General features: G+C 38.6%; 1 protein-coding gene across 1 annotated transcript in view; it reads left to right on the top strand.

The window, feature by feature from the left end:
• The window catches only part of LOC113509126 (facilitated trehalose transporter Tret1-like), a 76,674-nt gene that overhangs the window by 33,455 nt on the left and 23,099 nt on the right, over window positions 1-20,120 (top strand). Inside the window, exon 3 of the mRNA XM_052902108.1 lies at window positions 8,518-9,427. Within this exon, the coding sequence (XP_052758068.1) occupies window positions 8,543-9,427 (885 nt within the window). The 5' untranslated portion in view covers window positions 8,518-8,542. The remainder of the gene's footprint in view (window positions 1-8,517; window positions 9,428-20,120) is intronic.

Raw genomic sequence — 20,120 nt, 5'->3', positions numbered from 1 at the left:
CGAATGTCTGGTTTTTCCATGCGGCAAAGTGAAATACGAATTCTCATTACAAGAAATACGTTGACCCAATTTTAAAATAAAAGGTTCACGAGGTTGCTTCTTAATCAGAGTAATGCGTCAACAAAATTACGTTGTACATCATCATATCAGCTAGTAACTGTCCACTGCTAAACATAGGCTTCCCCCATAAAAGGGGGGTGTTGCTAGTAGTTGCCATGCTTGGCAACTGGATTGGCAATTGCAGTTAGGCATTGGTTTAGAGAGAGACGCTGCTATACCTCAGCTATTACGTTCCATTCATCATCTCTTACAATACTCACGGAAAGGGAAGCGATGGCTCATTCTACGCCGGGACCATGTAGCAACTTGTATTCAAAATACTGCGATGGAGTTTGTACAAAAGTCGATTGCTTGAGTACCTTTGTATTTCTACCGTGAAGCAGTAGTGTTTGCATGGCTGTGTTTCGGTTTGAAGGGTGGGATATGGCGTGAATTTACAGGGTACAGAGGAATAACATCTGAGTCCTCAGGAATGACAACGCATGGGGGTATCATGGGCGAAACAGTATACTCTGTTATGTCCATGGTACTGCTCATGTTTATAGGCGACGGTTACCACTTTCCATCAGGTGGGCCGTCAGCTTGTTTGCAAACAACAGTTTACAACTTAGAATGCTAAGTTGTATAAAAAAATTACGTAATTTTTTTGCAAAACTATATTTAATTTATTCTAAGGTATTTATTACCTGTAAGCAATTAATAAAGCTCGTCGAGCCAGTTTTGTTGGCTGTGTTCCGGAGCCGCAATGCGCCAAATATTGTTCCGTTCAGTTTAGTTTTGTATCGCCAACTCAATCGTGCTTGCGGAATTTTGGGTAACATTTAGACGTAATAGCATGTTTTAGTTCTACTGTGACCCTTTTTGTATAGTTGGCGAAATATTTCGTATGTCGGAATTACGTTGTCGAAACTTTTGTTGTGTCAATAAGAGAGTTAATCTGGGACGAGAAGCATAGTGTATTAGTTCTGGAGGATACAGAGAGTGAAAATTGCAGTAGTTCAATGTATTCTTTGATCGTTCATGTAATCTGTCAGTGGTATAAAACTTACTAGATCTGTCGTGTAATCTCGGCATAGAATGGACCAGGCCTTTTTTCTTCTTGGGTGTAGTAAGAGATGACTAAGGTAATTCAATGATTGGGAGATTGGCAGCAACGTCGCATTAAAACATCACCAAATTATAATTGGGGTTGTCAATCTGCTTGCCAAGTTTGGCAACTACTGGCAAACCTACCTTATGTTCAGCAGTGGACAATAGACAGCTGATATGATGATGATGATGATGCTTTATCCATTTTTTGATTATTCATGTGAATTCTCAGTGGTATAAAATTACTAGATACTTAATTTGGAAGAAGCTCATGCATTATTTATGACTGGGTATTTACCATCTTATCTTTAAAGGTAATATTTTTTATTTAACGTAAAATGGTAGACAAGCTGACAGTCCATCTAATGGCCCATCGCTTATAATCATGAACATTGTAGAAAATCCTGAAAACGGCGGTATTATGCCTGTTTCTACTGTTTCAGCCCTTAACTGTCCACTGCTGAATATAAGCCTTCCCCATAAGGGGGGTTTTAGTAGTCGCCACGCTTGGCGGCGGATTGGCAACCGCCGTTAGGCTTCTACAGATGTTTTAAGAGGGACTCTGCTGCTGTCCACCCCTCCACCATAAGCTTCCTTAGTCGCCTCTTATGACACCCACGGGAAAAAAAGTGGTGGCCCATTCTATACGGGAACCATACGGCAAACAACGATGTCTGTACATTAGAGATATTTAAAAAAAAAATATTATAAAAAAGAAAGATCAATAAATGCGAAAAAAATTTTCTTTTGGAATTTTACTCTCTGTCTGTATGTTTGGCATTTTAATAAAACTACTACACCAAATTTGATGCGGTCATCACAGTTACGTTCCTGAATTCAATTTAAAAACTGCTGTATGTAATCTCTATATAGATTTCAGAAGGAGGAAAACCAATGAAATAAAATATCTAAATCATTGGTTTTCCTATTTCTGCAAAACATGCGTACGAAGTGACGGGAAAAAAAAGCTAAAAATATCTAATATTATTGGTATAATATGAATAAAATCTAAGAATGGAATAGTGAAACTAAACGAGATGAATGTGATTTATCTATGAGCATTTCATACCGCAGTGCGCCACCCCGTGCCTCGTGTAGTGTTGCCAATTCGACTGTATCGATTGTTTGTATTTCTAAATTACGATATACAGAGAAAAATAGAGAGGTTCACCCAATTCCCACAGAATATAATAGTTCAGTATGAGTATATTTTAATTATTCGAGCATTGGAGGCTTGAGACTTTTAAGCTTTTGATACTTGGTTCAGATGCATTCAGGTCAAATGAAAATGTGGAAAATGATATGTCTAGTATTGGACCAATAGTCCACAGCTCTTTTAATTTAGACAAGTCTTAATCTTTCAGGCAAAAACTATGGCCATCATAAGATATAGAACTAATAAATATATTTACTCGGATATTCAAGCAGCATTACCAACACTTGACTCAAAGAAAATTAAAATATTTATTTATTTATTTTACACTTTATTGCACCAAGTAAAAAGAGAAATAACAAATACAGTAAATATTAATAAAAAGTGATACAAAAGGCGGCCTTATCGCTAAGCAATCTCTTTCAGACAACCTTTGGGTAGAGGACATTGAGAAAAAGACAAAGGGTAGGTGGCGCACTATTATATAGATATTATCACATATATACACATATATATATATACATTACATATACACAAACAAATATATACATAAACATACATATACTTAATAGCACACATACAACAGAAGAAAATGATGGAGGAAAATGAAGAGAGAACACAGGAAAATAGTACTAAAGGGAAAGGTAGTAGGATTTAACAGAGGTTTTGAAGCTAGTAAGAGTTTGAGCGCACCAAATAAGATTAAAAAGGATTGTTACGCAATCCTGAAGAAGAAGAGACAGGATATGCAGATTACGACGAAAACGAATAGGGAGCCACTTGAGTAAGAAATGTGAATTTGCGAAGACCAAATATGAAGCGGATACATAAATTTTGAAGACGCTCAAGTTTGTTTAATTGCTCTTCGGTGAGGTTTTAATAACAGGAGTCGGCATAATCAAGAATGGGCAAGAGTAAGGTGTGTGCAAGCGCAATTTTGGCGCAAATAATAATTTATAAAAACTGTATAATGTTATGAAACGATTTCGGTAAAAGGAATAACATTACCTTGAGATGTTATATCGAAATCTTTTTACTTAAACATCCATGGAATTGAAACAGCTGAACAATTACCAAAGAATGCCCAAACAGGATCAGAATTTTTTTGTGGCATGCCTTGAACCCTAAAGCTCAGATTAGAATACCTGGCTTTTGTTTCCAAGATTAAACCATTCGAAGGCCCTGATTAAGAGGTTCTTAGACCCTAAATATCAAAATATAAAACATTCAAAGAAATTAACTATTATAAAATTATTAGCAAAAGCACTCGCTGAATACTGCAAAATAAATAAGCACATAGTCCAACTAGACTTATGCCCAAAAACCGTTTGTAAATTTTGTGACACTGAAGAAAAAAAATAATTTGTAGCCGCATTCCACTCATGCGTAAACAATATATCGAGATGCAAAAAATATTGCTGCTAAGAACATTTTAAAATTCCCACCATTGACAGTAGCGAAGTTAAAAAAGAGGCGAACACAAAAGATCATACAGATCATAGTGTTACAGGTTTCCTGCCTGATAAAGAGCATTTTTTAATAATAAATAAACTTTAATAAATAATACTTCTGAAGCTTAACAGTATAGAGTATACTGTTAAGCTTCAGTTATGTCTATGGTACTGCTCATGTCAATAGGCAACGGTTACCACTTTCCATCAGGTGGGCCGTCAGCTTGTTTGCCATTCTAAGTTGTATAAAAAAAACCTTTTTCTTCATAAAAACGTCAAACATCTCAATCTTTTTCTCTTATGCTAATGTCTAAGTTTGAAAGTGAAAAAACACTGATTAAATTAGATTTGTATAAGGCTTAATTTTTTTTTTATAAATATGAGATACACCAATAATCACAGATATATGTAACCATTCAAACAACTATAGAAAATTTGTTTCCCTTTATTAAAAATTGAAATTATCTCTTGTTCGTTCTATCGATGTCGATAATTCTCTCCGATTCTCCGCACTACCATAACCTCGTTTCTGGATACGAACTTTATTTTTAGCTCATCAAATCACTCGACTATTTGTCGCTTTAGCTTGTTTTATGTGACGTCGGAGGCTTGTGACGTCGCAGTGTATCTATAGGGGACATAATACTGTAGGGGATATGTTATAAAACAATATTGACACTATTTCTCTATGTTTCAATTTAATTTAATAGTAGTTATTGATTTAAATATCAATCAAAGGTGTCTATTTTTGAAAGTTTTGTCCGTTAGTCTGTTTGAATACGTATCTCTTGAAAAATAGTGCTATATAAAATATTAAATTTTACTACGTACCTATTAACATGATTTGCAAATTGTGTATTAAATTTTTATAAAATTTTGTATGGAGGTAACAATAATGACCTATACTTTGGTCAACGCATTTCTATAGAAATGCAGCAAGTCTAGGTACCCTACCAGTGTGCAGTGATCTCAAAGAATTTTTTTATCTTTAAGTAATTTTTTAAGGACTTATTTTTGATATTTATAGTACGTAGATGTAAGGTGTGTATATAATAGATAGTACTAGAGGGAGACTTTGTACAAAAGTCGATTGCTTGGGTACTCTGTCCCATTCGTGTTTCAACCGTGAAGTAGTTGTGTTTGCATGGCTGTGTTTCGGTTTGAAGGGTGGGATATGGCGTGAATTTCCTGGGAACAGAGGAATAACTGCCGAGTCCTCAGGAATGGCAACGCATGGGGGGTATCATGGGCAAAACAGTATACTCTGTTATGTCCATGGTACTGCTCATGTCTATAGGTGACGGTTACCACTTTCCATCAGGTGGGCCGTCAGCTTGTTTGCCATTCTAAGTTGTATAAAAAAAAGATTATATTTTTAACATATTTGTATGGAAATAATTTAATATATATGGTACATACCATAGAATGAATCTGCCAATTGTAGAAGAGACGAGTTGTCATTTAAATACATAAAACATGAGTAAATAGTTACGAATGAAGTATTAACCATGCGAATGAAGTAAACAGCATCTACAAATTTGCAATAGTTCTGTAACAAAATTAATTCCACCTACACGTTACTCTGTAACATGTAATATAAATTTACATGTAAATTCATGCACACACCCGGCACATGGTACGCTTTGAATATTACGCGGTTAGTTATTACGTTTCATATATATGTAATTGCTTTGTCTGACTAGATTAGATCGCTTCGAATTGGCATAGTGTCTGAAACCTCGTTCCAAGATTAAGTAGAACTATACGTCCATCTTGTCGTATGGTCCCGGTATAGAATGTTTCCACTTTTTCCCGTAGGTGACGTAAGGGTTTTCTTTTCTATATCACAAAGGTGGCAAACAAGCATACAGCCTGTCTGATGGTAAATGATCACTGTAGCCTATGGACGCCTGCAACACTAGGGGTTAGAGTTAGACGTTTCCAACCATGAAGAAAGCTTAATATACTATTTTATCTATTTAGAGGAAGACTTTGTACAAAAGTCGTTTGCTTAAGCAACTCTGTCCCATTCGTGTTTCAACCGTGAAGCAGTTGTGTTTGCATGGCTGTGTTTCGGTTTGAAGGGTGGGATATGACGTGAATTTACTAGGCACAGAGGAAATTTTCAAGGCACTTTCTTCCACGCACAACCATTCTTTGGAATCAACTTCCAGCAGCAGTATTTCCGAACCGATACGACAACATAACCTTCAAGAAAAGAGTATATTCCTTTTTAAAAGGCCGGCAGCACACCTGCAATGCCGCTGGTGTTGTGGGTGATCATGGGCGGCGGTAGTCACTTACCATCAGGTGAGCCGCATGCTCGTTTGCCCCCTGTGTTGTAAAAAAAAAAAAAAAAAAAAGAATAACATCCGAGTCCTCAGGAATGGCAACGCATTGGGGGTATCATGGGCGAAACAGTATACTCTGTTATGTCCATGGTACTGCTCATGTCTATAGGCGACGGTTACCACTGTCCATCAGGTGGGCTGTCAGCCTGTTTGCTATTCTAAGTTGTATAAAATACATGCATGGGACAGATAAAAGAAACACTAGGTGTCATGTTGTATAGGAAGGTCAAGGATATGTCCTGGAATAGAGCTGGCTGGAAGAAGATGCATGAATTAGTTGTACCGACAAGAGGAAACCCTTAAATGAAAAAAAAATCTACCTGTGCGAAGCCTGACGGGATTATTAGTAGTATATATACATATATATATATATATATATATATATATATATATATATATATATATAGATACATATAGATACATATATGTATATAACAACCAAATAAACATTTCTCCTGTTAGTTATATAAATGTTGTACCCAAAACTTTTAAACGCATTCTCGTCTAACAATTCCAATGAATTTCAATAGTTCCTAATTTAACGTACCTACGTACGGCTATGTAATAATCATTAAACTTGAATTTAACCTCTAGAATGTAATTCTAGAGGTTCAATCCAAGTTTATATGACTTATATATTATAGTAACTTTTGTAATACTAGTTTTCTTATACATATATATGTTACACTATCTGAAAAGATAGCATATTTGTTCACGAATAAAACCTATAAATAGTATATTTGAGAAATAATTCTTGTAAGAAGCAATTTACAGTGGTACCCTGCACTTTGGTTATGTTTTGTTAAGAGAGGGACTGAATGAAAACCAGCGCTGTGCAGCTGTTCACATTGCGCTGGGACACTCACAGCATCGGCTGAGCCGGTTCCTTTTGACGAGTATGGGACACTTTTTGTATATGTTATCTATATTTTATATTGTAATTGTATGTTTACTGGCAATAAATGTTTCTATTCTATTCTATTCTAAATTGATTCAAAGAGATTTTATTTGTTTACTCTAACGAAGTATGATTTTTTTTAAAAAATTCCAAAATAAATTTGTTCCTTTTTATGCAACTTAAAATGGCAAACAGTCTGACGGCCCGGCTGATGGAAAGTGGTAACCGTCGCCTATAGACATGAGCATTACCATGGACATAGTAGAGTATACTGTTTCGCCCATGACACCCCCCATGCGTTGCCATTCCTGAGGACTCGGGTGTTATTCCTCCGTACCCTGTAAATTCACGCCTTCCCACCCTTCAAACCGAAACACAGCCATGCAAACACAATTGCTTCACGGTTGAAACACGAATGAGACAGAGGTACCCAAGCAAACGACTTTTGTACAAAGTCTCCTCTTACTTTTAATATAGATATCAGAGTATCATAAAAATGTACACAGGCGAACTTTTCCCTTAAAGGGATTACTTCATTTTTTTATTGTTATTCTAAATTTTTTTTTTTTACAATTCTCTTTGCAAGCAATAGAAATTGTGTTGGTTCCATAACGATTAAATGCTACCAGAATGACGAAAAACTTTTTGTCCTCAAAGCTCCAAAAAATTACAATACAATTGACAATTGAGTTACTTTTATGTACATATAATAGTTATTTTATATTTATATTTTTAATTTTGTTTATCTATACTCTATTAATAACTATATAGCTACTAATAATTTATCATTTATCATATTGACTGGAAGAAATTTATTTAAGGGATAACTCTACCTGTGTACGTTTTTGTTATAACTCTAATATTTCTGTAAAAAGTGAATGTACTTAAGCGTATAAAAGAAATAAAGCCGTTTTACTTTTCAGAACAAAGATTATGTGTCTTTTAGAGGACTTTTCTTTACAACAAGCAGTTTTTATACTGCAAACAAAAATGTCATAAAATTGATATGAAACTAATATTATTAATAAACTAATATTATAAATGACAATTAGTGGCATAATGACGTAATATAGCTACAAAAAATAAAACCAGTCAAATGTGAGTTAGAGAACTTGCACGCGAGTGAGGGTTCTGCACAAAAAATAATATTTAAATTTGATATGATAACATGTAGTTATTAATGGTATTAATAGTACTGCGACAAATGGACAAACAGATAAACAGACAAACTTGCACCATAAGAGTCCTTACAAACAAAATAGCCATTTTATGCTAGTTTTAATAAGGAACCCTAAAAATAAAGATGGATCGAGAACCTCCTCCGTTTCGAAGTCTACTGAATAGCTAAATCAAATGAAATGGGCCGACCTATAAATATCTATCATGCCTGCCTTTGTTCGTACTCATAAAACTTGCAAACCCCCATTCACGATCCACCGCCTCCCGTTAAGATAGCCCTCAAATCCCACAGTTTCAACAAAGCCCTTCATTAATATGCGATCTTTCCTTTTGCAGGCGAGAAAAATCTAATAACGCAAGAATGGCCGGCTCCCGTGAGAGATTACTCTATGATAGGCGGCCAGAATACGACCAATACGATTCTAGACGTAGACAAGATTACAATTGGAGTGACAGAGAACACAGAAGGTACAACCACAGAGTAGAACGTTATGAGCTACCTAAAAGAAAAAATGGCTATGTATACGAAGACATTTATTCCGATTTCGATGAGGCACAAGGCCGCCTATCTTTATTTAGACCGATCAGGCCGGAGTACCTCAATTTGCCCACATCCTATGACGTCAAATATAACTCGTTGCCTAGAAATTATTATAATTATGACGACCGAAACGGGCGAAGATATAAAAAGGACTACTACGATTTTCGAATCGACGATAGAAGGAGAACTAGGGAATCTTACGAACCGTACAGAAGAAGAACGGAATCGAGACAGAAAGAAGTAACGATATATGAACGAAGACCAAAACCATGTAACGAGGTAACCCAAAATTCTACACCGAAAAACGTTGCAGTCTGCAAGCCGTTACGATTGAGTGACAAAAACGCACGGTACTGGACCACAGAAGCGCCAGAGAGGAGGTCACGACCTAAAAAACCTGAAGAAACCAAGAAGAACGTAAAATTCTCTGAAGTGTCCGGTTGCAATCGGAAAATGATCGTCGACGACCCAATTTGCGGGAAGCGAGTGGTCCCAGTCAGAGAATTAGAAGTTTCCTTAGATCAAATGATACAGAATGGTTATTTTGAAAAGCACAACATTCCGATATCGAGACCTATGGAGCGAAACTCGAATACTGGCAAGGAAGAGATAGCCGCCGGTGGCGTGCCAAACGGGAAGTGTTTATCGGGAACGGGCGAGGTGAAGGAAAAGTTGCCGCCGCGTAAAACTAGACATCTACCGCAGGTGAGCTATTAGAATTATTGATAACTACATAGTTTTCTGTCCACTACTTCGTACGGATTTCAGTATTAATGAAATGCACCATTTCTAGATGACCAAAATTTCGTCATAGTGGTAGAATACTGACGGATCTGACAAATATTACATATAAAGATCCGTCAGTATTCTACGACTATGACGATATATACCAAGCAGCGGCCCGTCCCGGCTTCGCGCGGGTTGACATTTTTACATTTTAAAAAGTGGCCATTAAGGCTACACACGCGATGGTAGCTTAAAAATGGAGTAACTTCTCCCGTTTTCCCAACATTTCCCTTCACTGCTCTGCTCCTATTGATCGTAGCGCGATGAAAAGTATATTATAACCTACCCAGGAGTATGAAGAATAATTGTACCAAGTTTCGTTAAAATCCGTCAAGTAGTTTTTGTTTTTATAACGAACATACAGACAGATAGACAAACATTTTACTGATTGCATTTTTGGCATCAGTATCGATCACTAATCAACCCCTAATAGTTATTTTGGAAATATATTTCATGTACAGAATTGATCTGTCTACAGATTTATTATAAGTAAGATTTTTAAGTTAAACCTTCAGAAATAAAACTGTGAAAATGCCATCAAATTTAATGCAGGGAAATTTTGTTCGATACCAGAACAAACATATATACATACATTTATAAAGATTATTATTTTGGATTCTATAAATCCTATTAAAACTCCTTACATCATCTTTCACTGACGTCAAAAAGAAGGAAATTCTCAATTCGGCTGTATTATAATTTTTTTTTTGTATTTGTTACCTCATAACTCCATCAATTCTAAACCGATTTGGAATTTTTTATCTCTGAAAGGATACTTTTTTTTATACCACTGAGGTGGCAAACAAGCATACGTCCCACCTGATGGTAAGTGGTTACTGTAGCCTATGAACACCTTTTTTTTTTTTTAACGTCTGGAAAATGTTTTATGCAGACCCATACACCTTGTGGGAGGTGAATGGGTACTGTGGGAATCCTCCCGTAAGGTGGGGGTGTACCCACTAAAAACCAGACGATATACCCTCGAGGTGCCATATGTCGGAGACATGGGTTCGCTTTCGCACTCACCACATCTCAGACGGCAGCGACCCGCCCCCAGATGGTAAGAACAGGTCTCCTCTCTCAAGATAGGGTGGATGGCGTGCTCACCCTACCACTCGGAGGATGCGCCGGTATATTAGCACATCCCCCAGGACCATTGGGACAATACCTTCCCACAGGTATCACCCCGGCCCTAGTGGGGAAGGAGGAGGGGCGGAACTGGGCGCGCCCCTCCTGCGTCTGACTCGTCTGCGGCGGATTGACGGTGCGAAAGTGGCACTCTCCCGCTCCCTTTCCGCCGCCTCCTTCTGCGACATGACGGCGTCGCAGAAGGCGAGCATCGCTTCCCACGATCTCTCACTGCTCACCATCCGCCAAACCACGGCGGGCAGTGAGAGATCGGTCCCCACTACCCCGGACAAGTTACGACGCTCATCGGCATACGCTGGGCACTCCTCCAGCGTATGCTCCGCCGTGTCCTGGTCCGCTCCACAAGCATGGCACTCCTCCGTCGGCTCCCTGCGCGCGACATGACACAGATATCGCTCAAAGCACCCATGCCCGGACAGTATCTGTGTCATCCTGAAGGTCAGCGGCCTTCGCCGCCTATCCATCCACTTCTTAAGAAGTGGACGGATAGCCTCGACGGTCCTTCGGCCGGCCGATGGATCGGTCAGCCGCTGTTCCCACTTCCGCTGCAGAATGTGGTACTTCCGCAGCGCAACTTCCAGCCTGAAAGGCTCGGCACCCTGGCGCCTCCGCTCCGCACGCCACTCATAGACCGATGCACAGGCATTGGCCTCCAAGTCCCAGGGCGGCGAGCCCGCCATCACACACGCCGCCTCCGTGGAGATAGTGCGGTATCCGCGTATAATGCGGATTGCCATGGCCCTATGTGGCCTGTTTAAACAAGCCACATTTTGCCTGCTCAGGGCCCTATTCCATATTGGAGCCCCGTACAGGGCCATGGACCTCACCACCCCAAGATAGAGGCGACGTGCGCTCCCTCCTGGCCCTCCTATGTTTGGCAGCAGCCGGCTTAGAGCACCGGCAGCCGCCATAAGGCGGGGGGCCAACCTCTGAAGTGCTTACGGAAGTTCCAGCGACTGTCTAAGTCAAGACCCAAGTACCTTATATGGGGCTTGACGACCAATCTCTGGCCACTGACCATTATGTGGGCTCCCTCTGGTGGCGCTCGTCGGGGTCTGTGAAAGCATAGTACCTCCGACTTCTCCAGCGCCACATGGAGCCCAAGGCGACGCGCACGACCGACGACGAGTGCCACGCTTGCCGTGGCAAGACGGGCAGCTTCCCTGTAAGTTCTCCCCTTGGCAACAACAAGTGTGTCATCTGCATAGCAGACAACATCGCTGCCGGAAAGTAGAGCACCCCGCAAGTTCCAGTCATACCCGATGTTCCACAGGATCGGTCCTAGCACCGACCCCTGTGGGACACCACGCTGCATCTCCCTCGACGTTACCGCCCCATTCTGTCCCAGGCAGTGCACTGTCCTGTGCTCTAGGTAGGCCCCGATTACGTCCCGTAAGTAGGGAGGCACCTGATGATATTTTAGTGCCTCCCTAATGCACGCAAATGGCAGAGTGTTGAAGGCGTTCTTGATGTCGAGCGACACCGCCAACAGCACCCCACCGCAGGATGTCGCCTCATCCGAGAGAGCCCGGCATCGATGGTGCTCAGACCCGCACGAAATCCGAACTGCCTCGGACTGAGGCCGGGACCTACTTGGGACAGGTGTTGGTTGAGGCGACCAGCTATTATTCTTTCAAACAGCTTGCCGACCTCCCCCAGTAGTACTATGGGACGGAATGCCGAGGGTGCAAGGGAACCTGCGGGGTGCCCCTCCTTTCGTAAGAGGATCACTCTGCCCATCTTCCACTCGTCGGGAAATCGTCCCGTCTCCAGGCACCTGTCGAACAGGTCCCAGAGACGGTTCCCTAGGGCGCCCAGGGCCAGGACTAGAACGCGGCCGGGTATTCCATCAGGCCCCGGGGCGGTGTTTTTCGCCCGGAGCCTATCCACAGCCGCTGCGAACTCCTCCTGGGAGACTCTCGTGGCCCCTACAACTCCGGCACCACTAACCTCATGGCTCCGCGGTAACATGGGAGGGGGTGTAAACTCCGGCTGCGCTGGGAAAAGCGCAGCCAGTACCTCTTCCAGCTGCTGAGGCGGGATGCGTTCCGTTTCCGGGGGCGCCCAGGAGCCTATGAACACCTGCAATACCAAAGGTATAACGCGTGCGTTGCCGAGCCTGAAGAAACCTCTTTACCCCCCTTTTGAAGAACCCCATGCTGTAGTCTCTTGGGAAAACCTCGGCAGGGAGCTCATTCTACAACCTGAGTGTTCGTGGGAGGAAACATCTCTGAAACCGCGCAATACGCGACCATTGAGGCTGTAGGACATGAGGATGAACTCCCTGTCGATGGCGAGCCGTACGATGGTTTAGTTAAGTTTTTAAAGTAAAATAACTGGTGTTGTCATAGTTGAAGTAAATTTTTTGTATAACACAATTTTAATTTCTTAAATATCTGCCATTTTTTGACAACGTCTAAATACAATTTTATTATTATAGTCAAATTAACTTTGTAATTTCATTAATTTAATTATGAAAGTTGCCGTGCCGTGTGGTCCCGGCATAGAATAGGCCACCCCTTCCTTTCCCGTGGGTGTCGTAAGAGGCGATTAAGGAAGGGCGAGAGATGGGCAGCAGTGTTCCTCATAAAACATATAACGCTCAATTGCGGTTGCCAATCCGCTTGCCAAGCGTGACAACTACTGGCACTCTCCACCCCCCAAGGGGGAGGCTTATATTCAGCAGTGGACAGTTAAAGGCTGATATGATATCCCTTCTTTGCATGATTTTTTTATTGGTGAAATCAATGTCATATAATGAAAATGATATAATTCATGTTTAAAATTAAAGGAAAAATGGTTAAAACTATAAATTAGACAGCTATGTTTTTTTTTTCTGCAATGGACATTAAAAAAATTATCCAGACACGATCAACTTAAAGTGAATTTGGATTTTTATATAAGTTTTAATCATTCAATGTTATGATGGAAATTTTCACCGGTATGCAAAAAAGGGATATGATGAATTATAGATGTTTGTAGGTACCTATATATAAAAATGAAAATTGATTTAATTAGAGTCGATTTGAACTAATACTTATTAGATTGTCTTTAAAATAATCAAATAAATTGAGTGATTTTTCATTCTTTCTGTTTAGAACGATTATATATATATATATATATATATATATATATATATATATATATATATATATATATATATATATATATATATATATATATATATATATATATATATATATATATATATATATATATATATATATATTTTATTTATTTACCAGAGGGAGACTTTGTACAATAGTCGTTTGCTTAGGAACCTCTGTCCCATTCATGTTTCAACCGTGAAGCAGTTGTGTTTGCATGGCTGTGTTTCGGTTTGAAGGGTGGGATATGGCGTGAATTTACAAGGTACAGAGGAAGGGCATGGGGGGTATCATGGGTGAAACAGTATACTTTGTTATGTCCACAGTACTGCTCATGTCTATTGGCGACGGTTACCACTTTCTATCAGGTGGGCCGTCAGCTTGTTTGCCATTCTAAGGTGTATAAAAAAATATATATATTTATTATAAGCAACATTTTACATCGGGCCAACGTTATTAAATTGCAACAGATTATGGAAATTGCCACCATGGGCTAGTAACGCCATCTGGCGTTTTGTATATATTCATATGAAAGCGTACAAGCTCGCCCCAGCCAATGGAATAATTGCTCGCATTAAAGCAATCTGCGCCTAATGGGCGGCATCTGTAAGTGCCTTTTTAAACTAGCAATCCGGCCCGGCTTTGCACGGGTAGTTTGAATTTTTGAAAATTGTTTTTATGCAACTTAGAATGGAAAACGAGCTGACAGCCCACCTGATTGAAAGTGGTAACCGTCACCTATGCGAGTACTATTAGATACAAGTTGAATGGAAATGAAATAAATGACGAGTATTTTCAACCGAGTACAAAAAGAAGTATTCCTCTTAAAGCATCACCAAAGGCGTAACTGCGGTTGCCAACCCGCTTGCCAAGCGTGACAACTACTGACCGAACCCCCCTTATGGTGGAGGCTATGCTATACTACTTAGTAGTGGACAGTTAACGGCTGATAAGGAAAAGGAATTAAGTTAAATTTTCTTTTTATGTTTATTGCCTAAGTTTTCTTATCTGAAAGGATATACTTACAGATCAGTCCTATAGAAATTTTATCGAAATCGGTTCAGTAGTTTAGTTTTTAGATCAAAATTACTGGTTTTGTCACAATAGTAGAAATTTTTTTTGTGGATACAATCCTTAATTATAAATCTAAAGTGTCTTAAAAATGCAATTAGCAGCAAAATTTCAAAAATGCAGTATATCACCTTCCATTCATGCTTTCAGCTCATTTCAGAACGCGGTTTTGTGTGTCTGTTAATACATTTTGTTTTGCGACAACCATTTTTTTGTTCCAAATAAAAGAGTTCCACAAAACTAAGGTAGATCCAGCATGGGAGTAAATTTTCTTGATTAAAAAAATATTATTTTAGTGAATCTAGTGTTAACTTTATGGAAAGTCCATATTACTGGTATACTATATCCATTGTTGCCATATAGCCCTTCGTTAAGGGAGAAATACACTTGTCAATTTTAAATTTTATTTAATTTTCCACTACCATTAGTAAACTGAACTTAGTAACTGAAACTGCGTAGAGATGTTGCACCTCTGTGCATCTATAACCGAATTTGTCACGGGGAGTGTTTTGAGAAATTATTCGGATTGATATCAGATGGATTGCTGCTGATTTTCACAACCCGCCACAAACTAAAGTTTCATCTCAACCGTCTGGTTCAGTGGTGGTACGCCACCGTGCGTTATTCAAGGCACTTTCTTCCACGCATTACCACCCTTTAGAATCAATTTCCAGCAGCAGTATTTCCGAACCGATACATCATAACCTTCAAGAAAAGAGCATATTCCTTTTTAAATGGCCGGCAGCACATCTGCAATGCCTCTGATGTTACGGGATATCATGGCCTATAAAAAATGGTGTTATAAAAAAATATAATGTAATATACATAATGCTTTTTAAAAAAAAACACTCGTTCCCTTATAATTTCTCTTGCTGGTTACTCTGTTTGCGTCATAGATTGCTATTCGCTCTTCTATTATAGTTGTTTTATTTGTTTTATATAGTAATATTTTATATATTTATTTATGTATGTATATATTTATTAATTTAATATATTAGGTGTATATTTATATTAGTCTAATTATATGTTTATATTATATAAATATATCAAGTATTGCTTTATTTTTTCCTCTATTTAAAAATGCACCGCCTACTCATTTCTCTGTTTGCCCAATGGTTGAGTGGTAGAGAACACCGTCCGGTGTCAAGTCTGCCAAATGCACATAGAATTTTACTGTAGTTAAGATCCAATATTATATCTTAACATAAAATATTTTTTGTTCTAAAACCATAAACTAATAATGTAAATTTTGTATACGGAAACACTGATTAATGTAGCATTGCAACACGGCGATCTGTTACCGTTCTCTCTTCCTCCATCAACTTGCATACGGGCCACTGTGAATTTCTCATTCTTGTAGAATTAATTAATTGATTAAAACAATTTCAGCGCATTTTGATTCCAACACTGTGCATTAAAGTTTAAAGAAATAAATAAATATTAATGTTCTAATGGTAGTGGAAAGTGTATTAGTCCCCTAACGAAAGCATATTTACATTCGTGCTATATGGCCATAATGGAATGAAACAGAATCAGATAAAGTCCTATATGGCTAATGGCTTCTAATCCACTGAAATTATCATGACAGTTTGATAGTTACAATATTTAGATTAAAACAAGGTTAAGGAAAACTAAACACATTTACTTATTTATTTAATCCCTTATTTATAAAAACGTCAAATTTGTCATAAACCTATTTTAGCTACTCTTTTGTTTCTTTCTCTTGTGCTAAATTCTCAATTTGAATGAAAGTGATAAAAAGGCGTCGGTGATGGCAAATAGTTAAAATAGGTTTTAGTTTTTATGAATAAGGGGGTAAGTAGCTCCTCTGAGTAACCTCCTTAGTGTTACAATTGGACAAATATTAAGGTATAAAAGTTGACAAATGAAATCTAGTAAAGGATGGACTTAATGCTATAGGCATTCTCTACTAGTTTAACATTTAGGATATACAAAGGTCCTCGGTTAGTTACAGTAATTACAAAGAAAGAAAAAAATGGAGAGAAAGTAAATGTTTATTTAGTACTTAATTTTACACTTAATTACAAAATTTTTTATTGATGTCTATATATATCATCGTCATCATCATTTTAGCCATTATCTATCCACTGCTGAACATAGGCCTCCCCCATAGACTGAATATAAAGAACGGGAGCGTTCCTTTACGCAGTTTACCATTGGAGGAATTTTGCCAGAAGTTACCACCCCTTCCCTTCCCGTGAGTGCCTTTAGAGGCGACTAAGTGAACTTAGTGTTCGAGGGATGGACAGCAGCGTCCCTCTTAAAACATCACCAAACACTAACTGCAGTTGCCAACCCGCCTGACAAGCGTGGCAACTACTGGTTAAATCCTGAACATAGGCTTCCCCCATAAGGGTATGGGGGAAGCCTATGCTCAGCAGTGGACAGTAAACAGTTGTTATGGTAAACATTTATAACTGATCAACGAGTTCAGTTAAATAATCAAATTTTAACCGTCTTTTAAAATATTCAAAGTTTACACAAATTATTTCACATCGAAATGGTTCGTGTAAATAATGGATGTGTCTATAGAAACAATATTACGGTTAACCCTATCTGCTGATGGCGGGTTATAAATTACAATCAGATGTCAGCTGGTGCAAGTTTATAAGCGGAGCGGATTTGTGTCATCTCAGATATGATTATTATTATTACTTTACCTTATAGATCTCAAAGAAAATTATGAAAGAAAAATACCAGATTTATTTCATCGATATCATGTCAGTCGTTCACCTTCAACTGAGGAACATTGGCCTGGGAGGGAGGTGGGAAGAATCGCCAGTATTTGATAGTTAATATGGAAGATTGTAGAATTTATGGTAGAAATTGTAGCAGTCAATCTTTGAGTGTTAGCAGTCACACACATACTAATGGTAGCGGAATTAAACAAAATAATTCGAATCAAATAATCAATGGTATGGACTTACACAAGATAATACCTAAATTAGTAAAATATCCACTAATACGATAAGTTTTTTTATATACAACTTAGAATAGCAAACAAGCAGACGGCCCACCTGACCATGAGCAGTACCATGGACATAACAGAGTATACTGTTTCGCCCATGATACCCCACATGCGTTGCTATTCCTGAGGACTCAGGTGTTACTCCTCTGTACCCAGTAAATTCACACCATATCCCATCCTTTAAACTGAAACACAGTCACGCAAACACAACTGCTTCACGGTTGAAACACGAATGGAACAGAGGTACCCAAGCAATCGACTTTTGTACAAAGTCTCCCTCTGATGCTCTAGTGCTAAGTGCTCTTAGTTGCATGAGAAAGTTTTGTTGATAACAAAAAATACACATAAAACACTTAAATTAAAATTATAAATGTAAAAAAATAACGCTTGTCTCTAAACATATGTAAATCACAGTGCATCCATGACATATTTCAGAACTAAATCGAGAAAGCATTTTTAAAATGACAAAATTGCAAATTTTTATTTTCATTTGTTAACGAACTTAACTATAGTGTCTAATATTTGAAAAGTTATATAAAAATTAACAAAAATAAATAAATAAATCTACTATCTCTTATGCCTTGAAGCGTAGTATTGATACAACTATTATTGGAGACTTGGAATTAGTCTCTGTATACATTAAGTTATATTATTAAGGCATTGGCCGATATTAATAAATACAATAAAGCTAATCAGTAACTTGTTTGTTTGGGATTTCGAATGTTAAACTATCTTTTTAAGAATGTTTAAAATATGTTTTTAAAGTAACTAACAACCAATTTGTGTCTTCTACAAATTGGTATACCAGCCGTGTGGTCCCTGTATTGGCCCTGAATAGGTTACCCCTTCCTTTCCTTGGGTGTTGTAAGAGGCGACTAAGAGAACTGAATGGTCGAGGGATGGGCAGCAGCGTCCCTTTTAATACATCTCTAAAAGCCTAACTGCGGTTGCCAACTCCCCTGCCAAGCATGGCAACTACTAGCAAAACTCCATTATGGGGAAGACTTGTGTTCGGCAGTGGATAATTAATTATAATCTTCATTTTAGCCTTTAACTGTTCACTATTGAACATAAACCTCCCTCCTAGGGGGTTTTGCTAGTAGTTGCCACGCTTGGCAGTTGGATCGGCAACCGTAATTAGGTTTAGAGATGTTTTAAGTGGGACGCTGCTGCTCCACTCTTGCCTTCCCTTAGTCGCCGCATACGACACTCACGGGAAAGGAAGGAGTGACCTATTCTATGCCGGGACCACACTGTCAGTTATGGGCTGAAATAAATAAAATACCAGATGGAGATTTTGTACAAAAGTCGTCTACTTGGGTACTCATGTTCCTTCTTGTTTCTGCCGTGAAACATTTGGGTTTACATTATAGGTAGGATATGGTAGTGATACAGGGGTGAAACAGGATACAGAGGTATAATACCTTTCTGTGTAAGGATCAGTAAGGATAAGAATTGCGAATATAATAACCATATCCACTTAAGTGAGTTTTTGTCGAAAATTTTCTACCAGTTTTGGGACCGGATGGTCCCAAAACTACTCTACTCCACTAATCTTAATAAATGATCGTGACGCATATGCAAAATTAACTGTTATTATCAACAAAATACACGTAACTAACAACGTATGAAAGCTACCATAGGCGTCACAGTGTATTCTGTAATTTTTGTTTCTATTGATATTTACAGGCGACGGTTATCATTTACTATCAGATACGCCGTCAGTTTGTTTGTCATTCTAAATATAATTAAAAAAAAACTGTTTATTATGGATGAGTGGCGGTCCTTCACCGTGCGTTTTTCAAGGCACTTTCTTCCACGCACAACCACTCTTTGGAATCAACTTCTAGCAGCAGTATTTCCGCACCGATATGACATCATAACCTTCAAGAAAAGAGCATATTCCTTTTCCAAAGGCCAGCAGCACACCTACAATGCCTCTGGTATTGCAAGTAATCATTGACGGCTGTAGTCGTTTACCATCATGTGAGCCACATGCTCGTTTGCCCTCTGTGTTATTAAAAAAAATCGCTATCGCTTGTCGCTTACACCACGATATTTGTATAGGCGTGAACTGAACTCCTAACGAGCACACAGAGAAGGTCCAATTTGAAAACATTCGCAAACATGTAACTAATTTGATATCAATATTACGGTCCCTTTGAGTGTGCTTTAATTAAATTTACAACAGAATTAGCTTTTACCAGCGACTTCGCCCGTGCGACCAGTATACGTTCACAATAGTGGATAAAAAAGAGCCTATATCCTTCTTCCTTAGATTATATAGATAGAGATT

This window comes from Galleria mellonella, unplaced genomic scaffold, assembly GCF_026898425.1.
Source record: "Galleria mellonella isolate WM207_F2 unplaced genomic scaffold, CSIRO_AGI_GalMel_v1 utg87, whole genome shotgun sequence".
NCBI lineage: Eukaryota > Metazoa > Arthropoda > Insecta > Lepidoptera > Pyralidae > Galleria > Galleria mellonella.
This window is presented reverse-complemented; position numbering and strand designations above follow the sequence as displayed.